General features: G+C 44.4%; 1 protein-coding gene across 1 annotated transcript in view; it reads left to right on the forward strand.

The window, feature by feature from the left end:
• FSAF1 (40S small subunit processome assembly factor 1) overlaps positions 1 to 20,708 on the forward strand; it is a 201,014-nt gene that overhangs the window by 67,771 nt on the left and 112,535 nt on the right. Inside the window, exons 3-4 of the mRNA XM_078649087.1 lie at positions 11,200 to 11,256; positions 18,207 to 18,302. Coding sequence (XP_078505213.1) covers positions 11,200 to 11,256; positions 18,207 to 18,302 — 153 coding nt within the window. The remainder of the gene's footprint in view (positions 1 to 11,199; positions 11,257 to 18,206; positions 18,303 to 20,708) is intronic.

Below are 20,708 nucleotides of genomic sequence, written 5' to 3' on the forward strand. Positions count from 1 at the left end.
TGCTGCCACAGACACAAGTCTGACCTCCTGCAGCTGGAGGAAACTCCAGCAAGGGAGGCCTGGACAATAGGTTTCCTGTCGAGGAAGGTGCTAGCACCTCCCCAGACAGCCTGTAGTGTATTGGGGCCGGGTGGGTTGAATGGAAATATGCTTTTCCAGACACTGCGTGGGGCACACAAGGTGCTCCATGCAAATCCCGGTTCAAACCAGTTGCTGGGGCACTCCAGCCCCGCTCTGGCGTGAAACTGGACAAAGGGAAAGGGGTGTAACCACCCCCTTCCCTGGTCCCACCCATAGGAGGGACCTAGCAGGTAATCCAGCCCCTCAAATCAGTATATAGTTAGGAGCTGAGTCTAGAGACATTAGATTATCCTGGACTGAAACTTACTTTGAAACAGAACTCTTGGACCTTCGACGTTCTATACCGAATAGAATATATTTTCCCTGTCTCAAACCCCTGACCCTAAGTTTAATTTCCAATCCATTATGATTTTTATCCGGGACTGGATGAACTACAACCACCTGAAATTAAATCCAGATAAAACTGAACTGGTTTTGACAGGTGGTTCTTCCAGTCCCTGGTCCCCCCTCTTTTGGCCCCCCTCCCTCGGTCCCCCTCCACTCCCCTCCTCCTCCGTTAAAATGCTCGGAATTAAGCTTAATGATCAACTCACTTTGCACTCCCAGGTGAGCTCAGTGGTGTCCTCTTCCTTTTTCTCTCTCCGTACTATCCGCAAGGTCTCTCGCTTCTTCTCCTTCACCGCCCTAAAACCTATTGTACTAGCTATGGTCATCTCTCAATTGGACTACGGCAATGCCCTATATTGTGGCATGCCCGCTTACAACGTACGACGACTGCAGCTGGTTCAGAACCAGGCCGCTCGTCTAGTCTATAATTTGGCCAAATCTCATCACGTCACTCCACTTCTAAAATCCTTGCACTGGCTTCCCATCCGTGAACGCTCCCAGTTCAAGATGGGTTGCATCACTTTTCAGGCTCAGCAAGGTCCCGCCCCTGCGTTTATCTGCTCTGAGATCATAGCCTATGCCCCCGCTAGGGAACTGCGCTCATCTTCTCACCACCTGCTGACAGTTCCCCGTTATCGGCGTAAAAAATCGGGAGGCTCAAAATTTTCCACCCTTGCCCCTACTTTTTGGAATTCCCTCCCGGATCACCTCAGGTCCTCAACTCAATACTCTTATTTCAGAAAGGCACTAAAAACCTTTCTATTTTCACAAGCTTTCCCACAATAATCCTTCCCATGCCCTCCCGTCCCCAGAGGCTTCAGTAGATACAGCGCCATGAAACCGCCAGGTGTACGCGCGCTTTAGAAATAATTTAAACTCAAACTCATAGAAGACTGAAGACATCTCCCTTATGGTCAAGGAGTGACCACCCTGTGCAAACAGGCACCACCAGTACCTTGCTGGTTTGCTTTGCCGGAACCCGAAGACTCAGCGACTCTGGAACTGGACTTCCAGACTTCTCCGACTCCGATCCACATCCACATCCACATCCACAGCAAAACTGAGACCCGTGGCGGACACGAGAGACGTGGAACCGGACACCTTGGACATCCTGCATTTTGCAAACTGCTCGACTGCCGAGGTACCCTCGCAGTTGTGCATTGGGGTATGAGAAGCCCCAGACCCGAGCGCCATTTCACCGAAGATCAGCCCTCCACACTCCACGAGTACCGCGTGGGGCCTGCTCTTGCATTTCAGCTCGCTGCGTCTTCTCGGTTGCTAGCCCGCTGGCTAGCCCTCCGAAGACTTTCTTTCGAAACTACACCGCTTTCCTGGTTGCTCCAGCTTCCCTGAAAAGGAGAAGCTCCCCAGACCTTGCTGGTCTGAACTGAAGCCAATCTTCACTTCCTGCGTGGATTGCGTTTGCCAAGGCTTGTTGGGTCCAATCCGGATACCGACACCGCAGTCAACTAGATCCTTCGTGGGACAGCTCGAATCCAGCTCCTGGTCATCGTCGACGCCTCCTGGTCCTCGTGGCTGCAGAGACAAGCTTCACCTCCTCACCTGAGATCATCGCGACATCGCCTGGTTCCTTCCTAGTTCCTTCCTGGTCACTGGCTAGTTACCCAGACTCTGTCCCCTCTCCTTTCAGGTTCTTTACTTCTTCGATCCACTCTTGGATCCACCCGGCCACTCTTCCACTGGCCGCCTGCAGCACTTCTTTTGCAGATCTCCATTGAAAGCAGCGACGAAACCTGACATTAAAAGACGCCTCTGCACTCGGCTTCCCTGGGTGAGGTAACTCGAGTACTCCGGTGCTCCCGTGGGTATTGATTTTTCAAGTGTCCTAGTTAAAAAGGGTTTCACCGTAGTCCACCCGGAAGTGTCCATAATCAGTAACTTTGTAACTTCGTTCTCCATTATAAGTCAATGGTAACTCGCGACTGTGTTTAGACACTGCACGCGTCTCCCGTGGGTCTCCTACTTCCTAACCTTTGGTTGTCTAGTGTAGCCCCAGCGATTCCCTAGGCCCTACGCCTATTCACTATTTCTGAAGTGGTCCTTATACCACTTACTTAGTATATGGTTTGTGAGGCCCCTAGGGCAAAACTGTATTTGTTCAACTTATTGTATGCTAATTGAGTAACTTGTGATGTACTTCGATCTCTGACCTCATAAAGAGTGCAGAGGGGTTGTGTTAGAAATAAAACATATATATTTGATATATACCTTGTGTGCTGTCCTTTCATTTGGTATTCAAGGGATTATAATTGGTAAAACCGCTTGCTTCACATGCTCTCTGAAGTCTTAGCCTATGACTGCTGGTCCATGCTACCACTAGGATAGCTTGTCTATAAGGTTGACCACCACCATCAATAAGGGTCGTTTAGACTGGTGCAAGGTGCCCACTAGAATAGTGGACATCATATGCCAGGCTAACCTCTCACAGTACATTCCTAGTGCATTGTACAAGGTGTATCTAGGGCCTGTAAGTTAAAGGTCACTAGTGGACTGCAGCACATATTGTGCCACCATTAACGTGATAGTTTAAAACACACCTGCAGACCTGCGACCAGTAACCTGGCTGTGCAGGTTTATAATGCAAATAAAACCTGCAACATTATCCCCTTTTGACCGCCTAAACTCTCCTTTTAAACATTAATAAGCCACCCCTAGATAGGCTTTAATGCTCATTAAGGAATCCTGGATGGATTTTTTTACAGACTGTCAGTTAAAATGTTAATGTAAAACCTATCCCTAAAGTGTCAATGCCCCAAAAGCTAGTTTCAATCTATCAAGGTTTGCTGTTCCATAGGAAAGCATTGGGAATTAATATTAAAACTGAATAAAGTTCCCTTTCCCTAGGGACTTGCTTAAACGTTTATTCTTAGACTTTTAAAAATATTTATTGCACACCCAGTGTTTTGGTATTCAGATTTGTACTAAATATTTCACCAAAGGTGCTTTTAAAAATTAACATTTTGCTTGCCTAAAGGCTATAGAATCCCATTTACATCAGCTTCCAACTGACCTTCAGGAGGTGAATAGCTCCTTGATGAGATGTGAACTCATCTACGGACCTGAGGCAAGGGCTTTGGGTGGGGAAGGGGGGGGGGGGGGTTGTTCCTCTCACAGGCTGGAAATGCCCAGCAACCTAATTATCTTCAAATAGGCCTACCCTGTCGCAGACAGATGTATCTAAAACCTAGGCCCACCCCTTTCCTTTGCCCACCCCTTCCTTTGCCCACCTAGGCTGTCAGACACCAGACCCAGTGGGAGAGGAACTATACCCAGAGCTGGTTTTGAGTGACAGCAGAGGAGAAGTTTCTTGTTTCCCTGTCTACACCTCTATGGTAAACACAGAAGCTCTGCACAAGTCAAGAAAAGTTCATCCATTTTGGTTTTAGGTAGAGAGGGGCACTGTGGGGTTGTTTGCAGTTGGACACACAGGAACTACTGCGAACGTGTGTAGAGTTACCCCCATGGAACCTTTTCCCTATTGGTAGGGAAAGTAGTCACCTCCAGCCACAGGCTAGTATCGGGCATAAATGTGGTATCCCTGAGCACCCTCTTCTGATCACTACTTGACCAGTGGAAGACCGAAGAAGGACAGCACCCTCTGTTGAGACCTGCGAGGATCACTTTAAGAGCTCCACCTGCTCACACTGGTACCCAGGTCAAAGACCTGAACTCAAGTCGTCAGTTCGCGGACCTCCTATTTAGCTAGAGAGACACAAAAGCTGCAAGAGGCCCATAGAAGGCAAGTTTCAAATAGACCTTAACTGAACCAGCCCTGACCCCCAAGTTCTGTTTCTGAGGTCCTGGAACCCCTGGCTGGTGTTGGAGTGTACTCCTCCTCCCAAAACTAACAAGCATTTACAATGCAATGGTTTCGCCTTTTGAAAAGTTTGAGCTATTGGCATTGTAAATGACAAAATTTGTATTTATGTGTTGGTTTTGAAAACAGATACATAAATGGCATTGTCATTTACAATGCCAATAGTTTAATCTCTGGCAAATGCCACACAAAAACACACAGACCCACACACACACACACACACACACACAGACCCACACACACAAACAGAGCCCCACACACACAGACCCACACACACAAACAGAGCCCCACACACACACAGAGCCCCACACACACACAGACCCACACACACACACAGACCCACACACACAAACAGAGCCCCACACACAAAAAGAGCCCCACACACAAACAGAGCCCCACACACAAACAGAGCCCCACACACACACAGAGCCCCACACACACACAGAGCCCCACACACACACACAGCCCCACACACACAGAGCCCCACACACACAGAGCCCCACACACACAGAGCCCCACACACACACAGAGCCCCACACACACACAGAGCCCCACACACACACAGAGCCCCACACACACACACAGCCCCACACACACACACAGCCCCACACACACACACAGCCCCACACACACACACAGCCACACACACACACAGAGCCACACACACACACAGAGCCACACACACACACACAGAGCCACACACACACACACAGAGCCACACACACACAGAGCCACACACACACACACAGACCCACACACACACACAGACCCACACACACGGAGAGAGCCATACACAGAGCCACACACAAACCCAAAGCCACACACACACACACACCCAGAGCCACACACACACCCAGAGCCACACACACCCACCCAGAGCCACACCCACCCACCCAGAGCCACACCCACCCACCCAGAGCCACACCCACCCACCCAGAGCCACACACACCCACCCAGAGCCACACACACCCACACACACCCACCCAGAGCCCCACACACCCACCCAAAGCCACACACACCCACCCAAAGCCACACACACACTCAGGAGAGCAAGCACAGCGAGGGGGCAGGGAAGCAAGCACAGCGAGCGGGCAGGGAAGCAAGCACAGCGAGCTGGCAGGGAAGCAAGCACAGCGAGGGGGCAGGGAAGCAAGCACAGCGAGGGGGCAGGGAAGCAAGCACAGCCAGGTGGCAGAAAAGAGATTTAATAAACAGCCTCCAACGTTTCCAGGTATCAATTAATAGAAGTTATTCCCTGACCGGGTCCTGAAGGGAACTGGAATCTGACATATCATCAGTTTTCAGGGACTATTTTGAAATAGTTTCATTACTGATAGGGGAGGGTTTATTGTGTTGCAATGTGTAATACCTTCTTAAACATATGCGTCTTAAACCATCCTTGTGTAGAATTGTGCCATTTTTACTCTTTTTTTCGGAGCAAATTACTCTTGTTATTCACAGAAATGAAGGGAGTGGGAGTTGGGCTTCAATGCATAGGTTCAATGCCCGCGCAGCTGAGAGTTTAAGGGGCCCAGGCCTAAGTTCACTGACTGACCCAGGCCTAGCTCCACTGAGCGGCCTAGGCCAAATTTCACTGAGCGGTCCAGGCCTAATTTCACTGAGCGGTCCAGGCCTAATTTCACTGAGCGGCCCAGGTCTAGCTTCACTGAGCGGCCCAGGTCTAGCTTCACTGAGCAGCCCAGGCCTAGCTTCACTGAGCGACCCAGGCCTAGCTTCACTGAGCGGCCCAGGCCTAGCTTCACTAAGCAGCCCACGCATATTTTCACTGAGACCAGACCAGACCCTACTTCTGCTTTGGCATAAAAACAAAATAAATTGTTAACATGGAGCGATATGGGCAAAGCAGTGTGTGTTTTTATGTAATATAAATGTAGTAATCAAGTGCCTGGACTTAGCTTTTTTAGGACTCATCTTCCTTTGCTTTCCCTTTGAAAAGCTGCTGTGCATGTTACAACAACTGAACCTGCTCACACTGACCAGCAGCTGCATGTGTGTCAACACATATTATCGCAGCACCGTGATCTTCTAGAAAATCCTCTTCCTCTGCTGAAGTGGGCCACTGAGGAAGCGGAAGTGACAGGCAACACATCCCTTGGGCCTACTTGTTCACGCGACACATTGCACATCAAAGCTTCAGTGCTGAAGACGGTGCAGAGCAGGTAAACTCAAAGTGTGCGTCCTCTTCAATGCATAAAGCTATTTCCGCAAATTCAAGGTCCAACGGAACAGGCAAGCAACATACAACCAGACTGGCCATTTCAGTTACTAGCGTCAGAACTTTGAGTTGCCTGGCTGTAATTATCCATCAAAGAAAAAAAAAAGTATAGTTCTATGAGTTTGATCCTTATTGGCCTAGAACCACAGCATAAAGAGAGTGGATCTGCTCCAGAAATCAAACGCTTGCTCTCTAATGCAGTGTGTCACTTTCCTAACACTATAACGGATAGAGCTTCCAAGGCATTTGGGGTTAGGTGTACCATTAATGGTACACACATCAAATTAGCTGATTTGTGTCTTCAGGTATGTACTCCGCTGCAACTGTATTGGCAGACACTACTACAAACCTAGGCAAAGCCAGTCATGCCAGTTAAAAGGTTGAAATTTAGGACATGAAATATCAACAGCTCTTTCTCCCAAAAAGATTCAGATTTAAAGGAAAAGTTATCAAAGTCATTACCTACAACGTGCCCTTTCCCACACAGGAGGGGAAAACAGGGTAGCACTGGACGTGGAAACCTAACAGTGTGCAATTACGGCTACTTCAAGCCTGATAAAATGTAATTAAATCTGGCCTTCATCATAACATTGCTCTTGTCGGAAGGGTGTTGCAAGGAGTCAGTTTTCAATCACACCCATACCAGACTTAAGTTACAGTGAAAAAGCATGTACGCACGTGGTGGCAGGCAAGGTGCGGCTAGAAGTGCGGAGTTGCATGAATAATTGTTTTTTTCATTCCACAGCCTTGGAAGCAGATGTTTTTAAAGTGCCAGAAGGCATTGACCATGCACGTTTTCGTGTTTTGATGTCCTGCTAACTTGAATCAGGCAACTAAACTTGAAGCTGCATTGAGCGTGCTCATGCATTTGTATGAGCTGTTGCAAGTGATCAATCTGTAAGCCAAACTTTTTAGAAAGTGTTACTGATACTTGCTGAAGCGGCCCACGGCTGTAGTAGGTTTGTATTCCACAAGAGTCATCTCAGGCAAAACAGAACCCAATTTTCATTTCCATCTATAACGGTTGTTACTTTAAAAAAAAAAAATCACTGAAACCTACACTTTTATTTATCTTTCGCATTTTTCAGCCAAGGATGCCACTGGAGTTAGCCAATCATGTCAGCAATAAACGCGAAATCAATTTATGCATTACTTTTTTTCACGGCATATCAGTTATTTTTCAGCCCGAAAATGTAGATGATTGTGCTCTATAGGCAGATTGATCTAACCACAGAATTAACTTATTTTGCAACAGAAAATACTCTTCCTCCACCCTCTTCGCCACCATAAAAAGATGCATTCTTTATTTTCTGAGAAGCAGTTAGCATCCTGCCTAGTGGTCCTGCCGGTTGCCATGGTGGCTCCCAGTGTGTGCGTGCTTCTTCCAAAGTGCGATTAGTGAGTTTCATGCAATGACCCTGGTTAAGATGTTTGCATGGGGAGCTGTACAATTGTCTATAATTGGCATATTTCAGAAGCAGATGCGTCCCCTCTCCACCTGCATGAAATGAAACCATGTAAAATTATCTGTGCATGGCCTCTGAGCCTATGTGAAATATTTAGAGCATAATGAAAGAAAATTATTAAAGCTTAAGCTGTATGTCGACAACGTTTTTTGATACTTATGTTTAAGAAATACAGTTAAACGTAATTATTACGTTAGTTATGGAAAGAACATTGGCTGTGGAAAGAAGCTCGCATTTAAGCCACAGGATGAGAGCTGCCATTCCTAAGAAATAATAAAAATAAAAAGATTAGCCCGTCCATTGCTACAATACAAAAAAAGTAATTGGAGGCACAAGGGAACAAGCTACATCCAAGTCGCCATAACAGGGTCTCGGTCTGAAGCTCGGGCCTCTTGGAGGTTGGGGCCACTCCTGGCGCTACGCCCCTACTTAAAATACTGCATCGTTCACCCCCCCCAACACCCGAAAAGAAAGCAATGAGTAATCCTGTTATCAGAGCAGTGCCCGGGTTCACTGGAAACAAAGCCGGACCCTGCCTCGCTCCTCCGCACACTCAGCGGTGCATTAGGGGGGAAGCAAGGACCCCGCCCGCTGCTTAACACACGCAAAGACTTAAACAATAAACATGCCACCAGATGCATTCCATTGACGGAAAACAGGGACAACAGCAACAAGAGACGGAAAGACGTAAAACAAACATGGAGATGGAGAGGACATGAGACGGGGTTAAAACAAAATTACGAGTCGTAAAACAAACATGGTGAAAACATAAGACGGGGTTAAAAGAAAATTACAAGACGGTGTTAAAAGAAAATTTGCTTACCTGATCGCAAATACAAAGTACTTCCTGGCAACTTAAATTTCGCAGCCCACTCCAACAAAAGACACTTCGAAAAAGACAAAAACATGACCGAAAAAAAAAAAAAAAAAGCCCACCGCCGCATGACGTACAAAAAGGGGTGGGATGAGTAAAAATCGCGGGAACGCCCACAAATCTGCTCCGGCAATGACGGACAGATCTGTCTTCCAATGGCTAGCCTCCATTTATGGAGCTAGCCAATGGAGAAAGCTCCATACTTGCAAACATAAGTTTTTGCTTGCGCAGTAAACGCCAGGCGAAATCTAAAAAGCGGGAACTTTAAAAATGTTTTGCTAACCTTTTGCCTGGTGTACCGTCGAGGGACCGGTACTAACTTACCAGCAGATTCTCCAAGGGTGCTTCCCCAGTGGGTCCTCTGCAGCAGCGAAAACCCAATTTCACGTTCCAGAGGTTGACAGGCATTTGACAATGTTGAATCCTCTTTATCTTCAGTCTTGCTCCACAGAGGAAATCTGACTCCCTGAAAATAGTGTAAGTATCAAGGTAGAATTGTTCACAGACCCCAGCGCTAAGCAGTATCCTTTCGATATTGATGGTTTCTTGTGCGCAATGTGACACACTTTTCCTGCTTAAATGTTTTCCCGCCGATGGCTTCACCGAGAACGCATCATTTGTCACCCTATTCGCCGCAAGCCCATCTTTGGATCAAGTCTGCAGATTTGCCATAATGAAGACTCTACCTTCTCAGAAAGGTTTCTGTGTCAGCTAGACAGTTCAGCCGACGTGATGACCACCAAGACACAAGCCTTAAAAGTCAAGAGCTTCAACTCCAGCCCCTCAAATGAAGGGCCCGTCAACACATCCAACACTAACTGCAAGTTCCAACAAGGATAAGAATGAACAGGCTGAGGAAAAAAGTTCAAAATACCCTTAAAAAAACGAGGCATCAGACCTCTGACATCCTGCAAACTGCGTCAGGAACCCCTAAATGCCTGAAAGGCTGCCCACTGCACCCTCAGACAAACCCAACTGGGCACCATTCTGCAGGAGTTGTATAACTAAAAAGAGATAATTGGTTAAGAAGGAAGGCGAGGGAGAAGGACTAGGAGTAATGCCATCATTAGTAAGTAATAGACACATTTCTGCATGCAACACATGTAAACAGAATGTATTATGTCCCTGTTTACATGCAGCGGCCCTTAAAGCCAGAACTATTGGCTTTGCCAGTGCTTGCTTGTTATCAGAGCTAGCAGAGTGCCATAGTAAGTGCTATTATCAATCCTAAAATAATCTATAGAATGTCCATGAACCAATTTACAGGCATGTCTTGCATTCGGAAATGTAAAAGTATAAAAAGAATATAAAGACTGCCATTGCTTATGACATCATTTATAATTGCAATGGTGTTCTTTCAGTAACAAGTGGTAACTTTATCAAATAATTGGGATCCATCTGTGTTATTTCACGTGTTAAAAAACTTTACTGTAAATGCCTTTTAAATTTCATCAGTAAACCAAATCTTTAGAATATCTTAAAACCTGTATTTGTTAAGAATCTAAATCCACTGACATGCTTCCTGCCTATGTTGTTCAAAAGTTTAAAGTGAACAAAATAGTATTAAATGCTAGCAAAGTCCTTTTAAAGGTTAGATGTAAAATAAAAATGGTAGTACTTAACTAAACTTTCTCATAATTTAAAAGTCAAAATGTATTATAAAAATCTTATATAGGACCATAATAACACAGTTTCTGTCTTCGACAAAGATATCTCTTTTTTCCAAATAGTTTCATTGATTTTAGGCAGAAAAGTAGAACATGGATGTTATTCATTGTGGAATAAGGTTTGTAAGGCATACCTGGAAAGGTACCTCAAAATACTTGAACAATATCATAAACACTCGTCCATACAGAGGAAACGCGTCCACCCCAACTTGAACTCTGCAGGCAGTGTAAAACAGAAATGTTTTGAACTGGGGTGTATACTATGTGCATTGTAAACTGTCAGTGTCCTATTTTCTGTGCCGAAAGTGTTTCCTGTGAGTTAAAATTTTGCTTTAATTTTTGGGGCATTTGTGTGCTAGTTGCCTCTTTTTATTGGCGTAGGAGCCACTATAAGAAGGTTAAAAAGTATTGTTGTATTATTACTTGGCCCTTAATTTAGGACTCAAGTTCATTCCTATTTTGTTTGTCACTTTGACAGTTTGAGTGCATTAGCATTGTTATACAATAAATAGAATAGATTGACTCTATCTTAAGAGTAATTTGAAAACGTCTGTGTTTTAGCAAAATGTCTTCAATCATGTTAACAGCGACATGCATTCTTCGCGTTCTAGAACATTAAATAATCTAATTAAATGTTTCATTGCTTTTAGATCAAGGGGGACACCAAAGAAAAAGATGCCAAAGAACACACATTTAGTCTTGAAAAGGTAAGCTTGTCATGCATTCACGCAGTGCCAGTTTGCTTCCCCCGTGTGAGATTCGAGGTGGCATTTATAAACTCAGTTAAATTATTTCATGAGAGCATTTGATAGTATGAGCAACTCCTGATCTTGATAACTTCCATAGTTAGTTAGTGAAGTCATTTTTTGTTTTTAAAACGTCAAGAGGACAACCACACAGAAATGAATTTACAACATATCTCCGATGTAATCTCATTACTGCCTGGGTACCTATGCAGTTTTGTGCAATGTGCTTCCAATGTTTGCATAGACCTCAAACAAACATTTGAGGGACACTTCCCTGACATTGTGCCTTGTGCTCCTGATGCACAAGGACATACTGAGTGCATATTCGTACTACACAAGTAATCAGCCTCGATTTGTATGGGAAGTGTAGGTTGGACCTGTAGCAGTTCAAGAATCTATATATATTTTTTAATTTCCAGATACTTAAGGGCACAAATCACATATTCAAATTTAAGTTGCTATCTATTTCAGCTTGCAAGGATACGTAAAGTACACTTTTTTTTTTTACTTTCTTTTTTTATTTGAGCATCTATTTGCTTTTAAAAAAGAATGAGCAATTTTCTGTTGGAGGGCTTGTCAGAATAATGAAGGCCCTGTTAAATTGAGTTCTCTTGCCCTAGTAACCAAAAATGCTAGCACATTTTTTTGGGTTGTTTGCTTAAAACTGTTCATACGATTTCAGCCATCGTCCACGGTCAAAAAAAGTCGGGCGTGGCTTCGAGGAGGGAGTGCATGGGTGCCTGACTCTGTCTCTCCTCGCAGTGCAGAGCATAATGAGCTGATTTCGTCCGCTGCAGCCCTGCTCTCGCCAAAACAACTGCACCGACCGACATCGGAAGAGGCCCTGCATATTTTTTCGATACCCTGGAAGGCGGTTAGACCCCTTGAGTAGTCTATTTTAAACTTATCAATCAGCTGCGTCCCGCAAACACAAAATGGCTGCAGCTAGGCTTGAAAACGGGCGGCCCGCGGCTTGTCTTCCATTTAATTAATGACCGCTTCCCATCTCTGGCAAACAATCTTAAACTAACTAACTACACGATAACGGCTGCTCGCCCAGCGCTTAATATGCTTCCATTATCTTATTTTTTTACTACAATCAAGTTGCTGACGAGTTTACCTTACCCTAAAATGCCTGTTGGGAGGCTCCTCTGTTGAAGTGATACTCACGGAACCAACTTCTGAGTGGCTTAACTGCATCGAAGTTCTCTCCAAAGCTCCTCGTCATCACGTATTTCTCCATTGAAGTATTTACCCAAGATTATCTCACACACCTTTGGCCACTGAAACTCTCCCGTAAGAAATGCATGGTATATTCTTGGTGCTCATAACAGGAAGCCTTGCAACACTTTCATGATTTAGATTTAGCCCGCCTCCACACATATCTTACAATATCCATTGCTCTGTCGCTACTGCTGCCCCTTAGTGTACGCCTCTGATGTCTGTGAGTTCTGTGAGACCTAGATGTCTCTGAGCTGTGGAAACTAATTAATGTGATCTGCCATCATTCCAGTGTTACTGTTACCTTAAGGCGCGTAAATATCTACCTTACAGCGGCGAAGCTAACTGCATCTGCAGTACTGGCAACACGAGACCTATAGTACACTAATCTAGACAATCCATTCCCAGACAATTCATAAAGGTAGTTCTCTCATTCAGATGCAGTTCAATTTGAGATTGTCTCTTGATTAAAGGCACACTTTGTCAACATAAAGTCCTCACAACTAATTCCAATTCATTCCACATCAGTTGTCGACATTGCCAGCAAAAGTCTGTTCACCAAGCTATCCAATATGGCAGAAAAATAGTCCAAACTACATTTTAAATGCTCAAAGGCTAACATGCCCTCTCCCGACTCCCCTATAAAGAACACTTCAGATATTAATACCACAATGGACATGATTCTGAAAAAACTAGCAGATTTGTCTAATTTCACCAAACAAAATATGGATTTTATCCAATTAGAATTGGCAGCGAAAGGGCAGACATCAACCCTATAAACACAGTACTGTGGAAGACACGACAACCGAACATCTATGAACTCTCCAGACCACTACGAGATTGATGAAAAAACGATATTGACGAACTTGAAGACTGAACAAGAAGAGGGAGCCTAAAAATGTTTGGTATGCCAAAGGGCTCAGAGGACTTACCAACCTCAGGCATCTCTTTCCTCGAAATCTGGCTACCTCAGATCACTGGCTTGAAATTTGACATGGACTTCGAATTGGAGAGGGCCCATAGGGTCCCTACCGACAAACCACCCAGCAGGAACACCATGAGACCAATAGTCTCCAAGCCACTTCGATTCCAACACGCTGAAGCAATACTGTCATATATGCGCAAGAACAACCTCATCAACTAGAAAGGCTGCAAGATTCACATTTTGCAAGCCTACTCCAAAACAACATTTGAAACCAGGAAGGGATTACTGGCTTTGAGACAGACTGAAAGAAACGGCGCTTCGGTTCTCTTTTCCAGTTCCGGCAAGATTTAAAATCATGGTGAAAGGCAAGTTCCACACGTTTAATGATCCCAAAGACTTGTCAACCTATTTAGATGAGATTCCCCCTACCACGAAATGGAATTTAAAAAAAATGCTTCCAACAAAAAGAAATTGTGAATTGCCTCTGGTCTACTGGATGACTGTGAGAGGGAACAGTCGGGTATGGGAGTATCAAGGGCACTCAGCAAGGCTTAGTTCTCTGGGTACCAACGATGCAGGAGGGGGGATTCAAGGTCGGACAAAAGGTAGGACCAGTCTTCGAAATTAGGAAGGGGCACTTTTATTTCCAGTATAGTAACACCAGTCAAAATTAAGCAGTTCTTGTCTCTGGAGGGAGAATTCCCCTCAAATAAACAGTTTCCGGTTAGGGAGCGCGAAAGCAAACAAAAGGAAAACATCTGGGTCTCAGGGGCTGGAGCCGAGATCCTTCCTGGCTTCAATATCCTGCCTTCAGTGTTTCACCCAGTCGGTCAGCTTGAATTCTTCCAGCAAGGCCATGCGGAAATAAAGAAAAACAACCCAGAGGTTACTGCTAGGTTCTGGGGTTCTAATAAGGAAGAGGGGTGGGGGGACGGGGAGTGAAGGAGTCACCAGGGTCCTACACCAGGTTATTAGTCTGCGTGCGACACGACAGACAATTGCTGGGAGCGTGCTCGGGGACGATGGTTCAACACACACACACACACACTCGGTACTGTGACCTCTCTCAAGCCTCCCCTACCCTGTCCCACCCTGTGAGGAAAACAGCCCCCTTAACCGGCCCGGTACCTTGTCCAGCCACACTTCTCCAGAAGTGCGGCGGGGCGGCTTGTGGTGACGGTGGCCTCCTGGCGTGTTGGTTCTGCTGGGCTGCCCGTCTTCTTCTCCTCCTGGATTCTCCTCTCGAATGCTGCTCGACTCCGGCGTCTCCTCTTGCGTTCTTCCTCCGGCTTTCGCGCTTGCTGGTTCCAGTCGGGCTTCCTTATCCGCCTCCTCCGTTTCTGGTTGGCCAGACGAGTGCGACGTCAGGACTGTCGGCTCCACCTCCACTGGAGAAGTCCAGGCCGTGTTAAAGGGGCCGTAGGAGTCCTGAGGACGGGGCGGAAAGGAACAGCTGTTAAAGTCCTCGCCCCGTCCACCGACGTCACCAGAGGCCCCGTGACAATGACTTTGATGCCTTTCTGACCTTGAACATTCTTTGTCACGCCAATGCAGTACATAACCTAGAGGAGTACCTTTCATATTTACTGTTCTGTATTTGTTTAGCAACATAACTTTACCTGATATTATTTCATAATTATTTCACCTGGTTGTGTTCACAGATTCTGGGCTATGTGTAACTCTCACTGCTATTACTGAGATAAAGTTTCCTTGTACTGCTGTGACAGTGATTAATATCCTTTTGAACCAGATCTTGCACTTGTACCTCTGTATTAGGACACACCTTGTTTGTCTAGCCACATAACTTTGCCTGTTTGTATATTACATAATTGTTTCACCTGGATGTGATTACAAAATACTATACTTTGTAGAAATCTCACTCACTACTCACTGTTATGATTAAGCTGTGGTTTCCCTGAATTGCTTGGGCCATGTTTAAGATCATTTTGAATTGTAGCTTATGCTTGCTCCTCCGCACTATGTGATACTGTTAGCGGCTAACGCTTACTTCTCCTACCATATTGGGATGATGCGCTTCTGATGTCAAAAGTTCTATGGTTTTCTTGTTCTTTATCATACATTGAGAGTGATGCTTCGTTATGCTTTAGTACTGTCTCTCATTTAATTATGCCTAGTTTGGGGTAAGCCGGTTACTATAGGTACATTTTTTTTTTTCTCCGTGCTGGAGGATGGACGCTCTCCTTCATCGCTTCCTCTATGCCGATATTGTTGGAGATGAGGGTGAGGGAGTTGGACAAGGGGGCTAATGGATGGGTTTTTTGTTTTGCCATCTCTGTTTTTTAGGCATGTTTAAGTCTCGTGTATGTACGAGAGCAGGAAGCCTTATCGATCACTTCGCTTTGCTCAACGTTTCAAGCTTAACTGGTGGTGCCAAAGAAACATACGCCTGTTACCTTTGCATGAATCTATGTATTTCCTCATATTCTACAGCTTATTTATTTACTCCTAAGAGCTACATGCACTTCCAAAATTCAACCAGTGGTGGTAGTTGCCATTTGAACCAAATTTACGAGATTTCATCACACAATGCCCTGTGCCATCATTACTCAAACCACAGATATGACTGACCTAACCCTTACAGACAATCTTAACATTGTCTCCCTGAATTTCAAAGGACTAAACCAACCAGTAAAGCCACTCAAAATTATAGACTCCCTCTTTAAATCCAAGGAGGATATCACTCTCCTTCAGAAAATAAGAGTAACTGACGAAGAAGCCAATAGCCTTAAGAGTACCTTGATTTCTGAAGTACACTGTTCCACTGCAGTCCACAAAAAAGGTATTATTACAGTAATCTCCAAACGATCCAACATTAAACTTGAATCTTGCTCTTTCAATGAGGATGGCAGATGGATCATCTCTACCCAACAGAAGGGGGACTCGCTCTTACACGTTGTGAATATATATATGGCCCTAATAATGGTGATGCCTCATTCTGGAATAAAATATCTGATAAAATTGGTTAGTTACCTTTCTATGACCTTATTATTGTAGGTGGAGATTTCAATCTACTACTCAACACGGTCCTAGATCGTCAGTCTTCCTATAACTGTCACCCACCACATGCCCACAAAATAAAAATAAAACTCTGCACCAAATGTAACCGTGAGGATACATGGAGATTTCAACAGTCTTACTCCAGGGGTTACAACTTTTATTCGCCACCACATAACTCCTACTATAGTCTCATCTCTGGTACTCATATACAGCTAATAGATCAGCCGAACATATCACTGAGAATACTCTGACCACTAATGTATCAATGCACTCCTCGCCGGTACCAACACGGAGGCACCCACTAGGATTTGACATTTCAATAATGATGTTTTGACTGACCAAGACAACTTAAAGAAAATTAAAGATCTTATTTCAAATGATATAATAGACAACTGCTCACCTGACATAAACATACAGACATTTTGGGTTGCTCTTAAGGCAACACTTAGAGGTACCCTAATAGATATGAAGGTAAATATTAACCACTTGGCTGCTAAGGGGTGTGCATGTAGGTCCATTGACTTTCCATTGAAATCAATGGGCCCTACATGACGAGTTACCCTTGTCATTAGCACTGAAGGGGTTAATAAAACAAACAACGTTTTATTACTGCAGCTTGAAGAAGAAATAAAGTACTTGAAGCGACACACGTTAAGACTCTATAAAAATATCCTTTCCTACAGTGGCAATGGAATTACACACAGTGCGCTAACAACTCCAGGACACTAAATTTACTAAATTATGGAAACCACTGATAGATTACCTGTGGAAAATGCTAGGCTTCAGCCCCCGAGGTTCTCTTTGAGGATGCAATACTCCCTCCCGATGCAGGTAGTCGTTGGACACCCACAGTTGGACCAGCTTGAACTGTACCCCGGGCGGCCCTGCCCCTTCAGAACCTGAGATCTCCAGACCTCCCTTCGCCATAGTTGACGTGATCCTTGTTTTCTTTTTCTTCATTCGCCTCCAACCCCAACTAAATTGAGATCAGAAGGTCGCCACTGTTGCTCAGTTAAGAGAAGTAAGCCATAGGGTAGTCTTTTCCACCCTTGGTCCCCCTCCTACCAGTGGCATACCTATTTCCTTCCAGTTACTGACCTCCCGTTCTTAATAAGAGGATGGTCATGCTCTCTTCAGATTTTTTAGAACCGAAGACTAATGCCGGTGGCTTACCTTGATCGAAACAAACTGGAACCCAAAAAGTAATAGCACAATCCAGCACAGTCTGAGAGCTCCACTGAGGCTTAATCATAGGACAAAAAAACATGATGTTTATATAGTATTCACAAAAATCATAAGGCAAAAAGAAGACTGAGGTCCAATTTAACTAACCGTTCCAGATGGCTCTCTTCTTGGAATTCTTCAATCTAGCTAGATCTGTCTTTGAAATTTTATATAAGTCGGATAACCAGTCCGAATGTGTGGGGGGTATAGTCCCGACCCATCTCTTGCATATTTCCCGTCTGGCTAATATAGCAAAGAATAGAAAACCTCTATTAAAGCCAGTGATGTCACTTAATATGCCAAAAATGATAACCGTAAGGGAAATTTGTATTGGATGCCCCAAAATAGCTCCCTGAATATACTACAACATCCTTACTTCAGGCTGACATACATTACTACAAGCTTACATCAAGAAGAAGCTAAATTACAGTTAAGAAAAGGTTGAAATGTTATCAGTAATTGCTAGTGTACCAAATTCTCTGGCGTGCAGCTACTTTTCTTCATTTCTGCTTTATTTTCCCAGGCCCGCTTGGAAGTGCACAGGTTTGGAATAACTGGATACAGGAAAGAGAAACAACGCACCTTTGAACAAGAGCGTGCCATCATGCTTGGTGCTAAGGTATGTTTTGTTAAAATGATAGTTCCTATTGTATCATTGAAGTTTTTGCTTTTATACTTAGTGTAGCGGGGATTCTGCTCCTACACAGAACTGTGCACCGAGACCCAGGACCTCAGTGAATTGTGGTTTACCAAAAAACTCACCTTAGTGCCTAGAAACCCTAACCAGCTAGCATCAGTGTCCCATTAGCTCTTCGTCCTATAGCAAAGGAACAAATGATTAGACAACCCAGAACATGCGACTTAGATTATACTCCGGAATGGTGGGAAGCAAGACACTCTTTTGTTATACTCTCATACCAGTCCACAACGGGAGTATAAAAGAGACACGGTAAGGTTAAAATGTTTATTTTAACGACATGCCCTTAGATGCAGTATCTTTGCTAACATAAGCGGACATATGACTGGAAATATGATCAGCATTGTTACAATTCCATAAAACACAAAAGGAGAAATCATATTACAATGATGGTGAAATTAGGTACTAGTACATCACCCTCCCTAGCTAGGAACTATGTTTTATAAACTAAAGAAGGACTATTAGGCTTGTGTAGGGAACCACATACCTCTAAGATCAGCAGGGATGAATCACATCAGGATCTGCAAAAGCTCTTTCTCTCTGGAAACGGAAAATCTTCCAAGTGTCTGAAATCATGACTACAGTGTGATGTTAAAGGTGCCAGGATCGCGTTGGGTTGCAGCTGCATATCTGTTATGGCTAGAAGGTTTGCCGATCAGCCCGGACAAACAGCTACCTTGTTAAGATAACCTTGAAGGCTTTAGCACTCAGTGTGCAGACTAGAGTCACGATGTAAGTCTAGGGATGCTGAAAACAAGCCAGTCTCATGTGAAGCATTTCACGCAGCCTAACTTACAACAACAATTATATGCAGTGTCGTGTGCAAAAGCAGCAAAAAGGAAAAATGGCGTTTAAACTTCTAATAAGCCTATGCTAACTTAACAGTGTGAATAACCAGGCCCAGTCCACACTACACCGTCCCTTGATCGGAGAACGGACAATAGCGGGGGAAATTTTCAGAACGCAGAATTCAAGTTCAAAAGAGATAGAACCAAGTTCAAAAAGTTCACCAAAGTGGATAATTGGGAGTAAAATCCGAATTAGTAACCAACAAATTGTTTTTTAGAACCCAACAGGGATGCAAGTTTGTCAAAAACACATGTAACTTGTGTAGTTATGAAAAGTTAAAAATGAAACGGAAAAAGGCCATCAAACCAATACGTGTCTATGAAGCTTAAGTCTCAACTTCAGTCCAACAGCGTATAGGCACAGTACGTTGCAACCGCCTCCAATAGGAAATCGTTGTTATCATCTGTGAACATTTCTGCCATCCAATTAATCAATGGAAAAGAACACACATGTTCCTCAACAGCCGGAGCCTCTAGCACCATCAGAGGACAGCTCAGGTGTTCTTCGAGATAACTGCGTGCCAGAAAGTCTTGGGCTGCAGACCATAGGTTCCAATTGCGTAGGACCCCATGAGCCGCTGCGCAGGCCATAATCCCGACTCCAGAACAATCTAGTTCATGAGCAACTAAGGGACTCAGTAGCAGGGGCGGTGGTGGGTGACATTTCAAAGTGGTGATTTGCATACAGCACCGTAGCGAGCGAGCGAGCCTGAACCCCAAAAGGGGGGTTTGGGGGGATTACCCCCCCCCCCAAGAAAATTTTGAAAAAAAGAAGAAAAATCATGCATTTTCAAGCAAATTTGAGAAAGCAGGAAGGTTAATAAAGCAATTGTGAAAGTGCAGTTATTACATTAATAGATGGCATAACATAGGTAGCTGCTTATTCAGTATAACCACAGAGCTTCATACATTTCGTCCTATTACGCTCAGGTGCTGAACTCAGACTATAAGACTTTCATGAAAATCTCAGCTCTAAGAGTAGAAGAAGTTGCACAGCAGTTGGGAAACAGCCTTCACAAAGCATTAGGAAAATGAGAGGCAATTACTTGAAAGCAAACTGGAAGCAATGCATCAAGTAGTAACTTAAAGCAATGCATCCAGCAAAACAGTGCATGCAGTCAACCATACAAAAGTAAACTAAAGCAAGTGTGAACCTGTGAACCTTCACTTTGAAAGCAGGGTGCTAGTCAACAGGCCAGTCACATACATTTAAACTGAAGAAGAATACACTTCAGCATGCAGGCACCAACATAAAAGCACCAAGCAAGTCAAACAGTTTAATGAAAGAAAAATGAAAGCAATACATCCAGCAAACTAGACAGTGACTCAAAAAGTAAACTGAAGCAAGTGCACACTGAAAGGAATGCGCAGTCATAAGTCAGACATTCACATAAAAGCAACTTACCAAGACACCCAATCAATTACATGGGAAAAACTTGAGCCAATGCACCCAGAAAACCAGACCAGCACACCAAAGCAT

Source organism: Lissotriton helveticus, chromosome 6, assembly GCF_964261635.1.
Source record: "Lissotriton helveticus chromosome 6, aLisHel1.1, whole genome shotgun sequence".
NCBI lineage: Eukaryota > Metazoa > Chordata > Amphibia > Caudata > Salamandridae > Lissotriton > Lissotriton helveticus.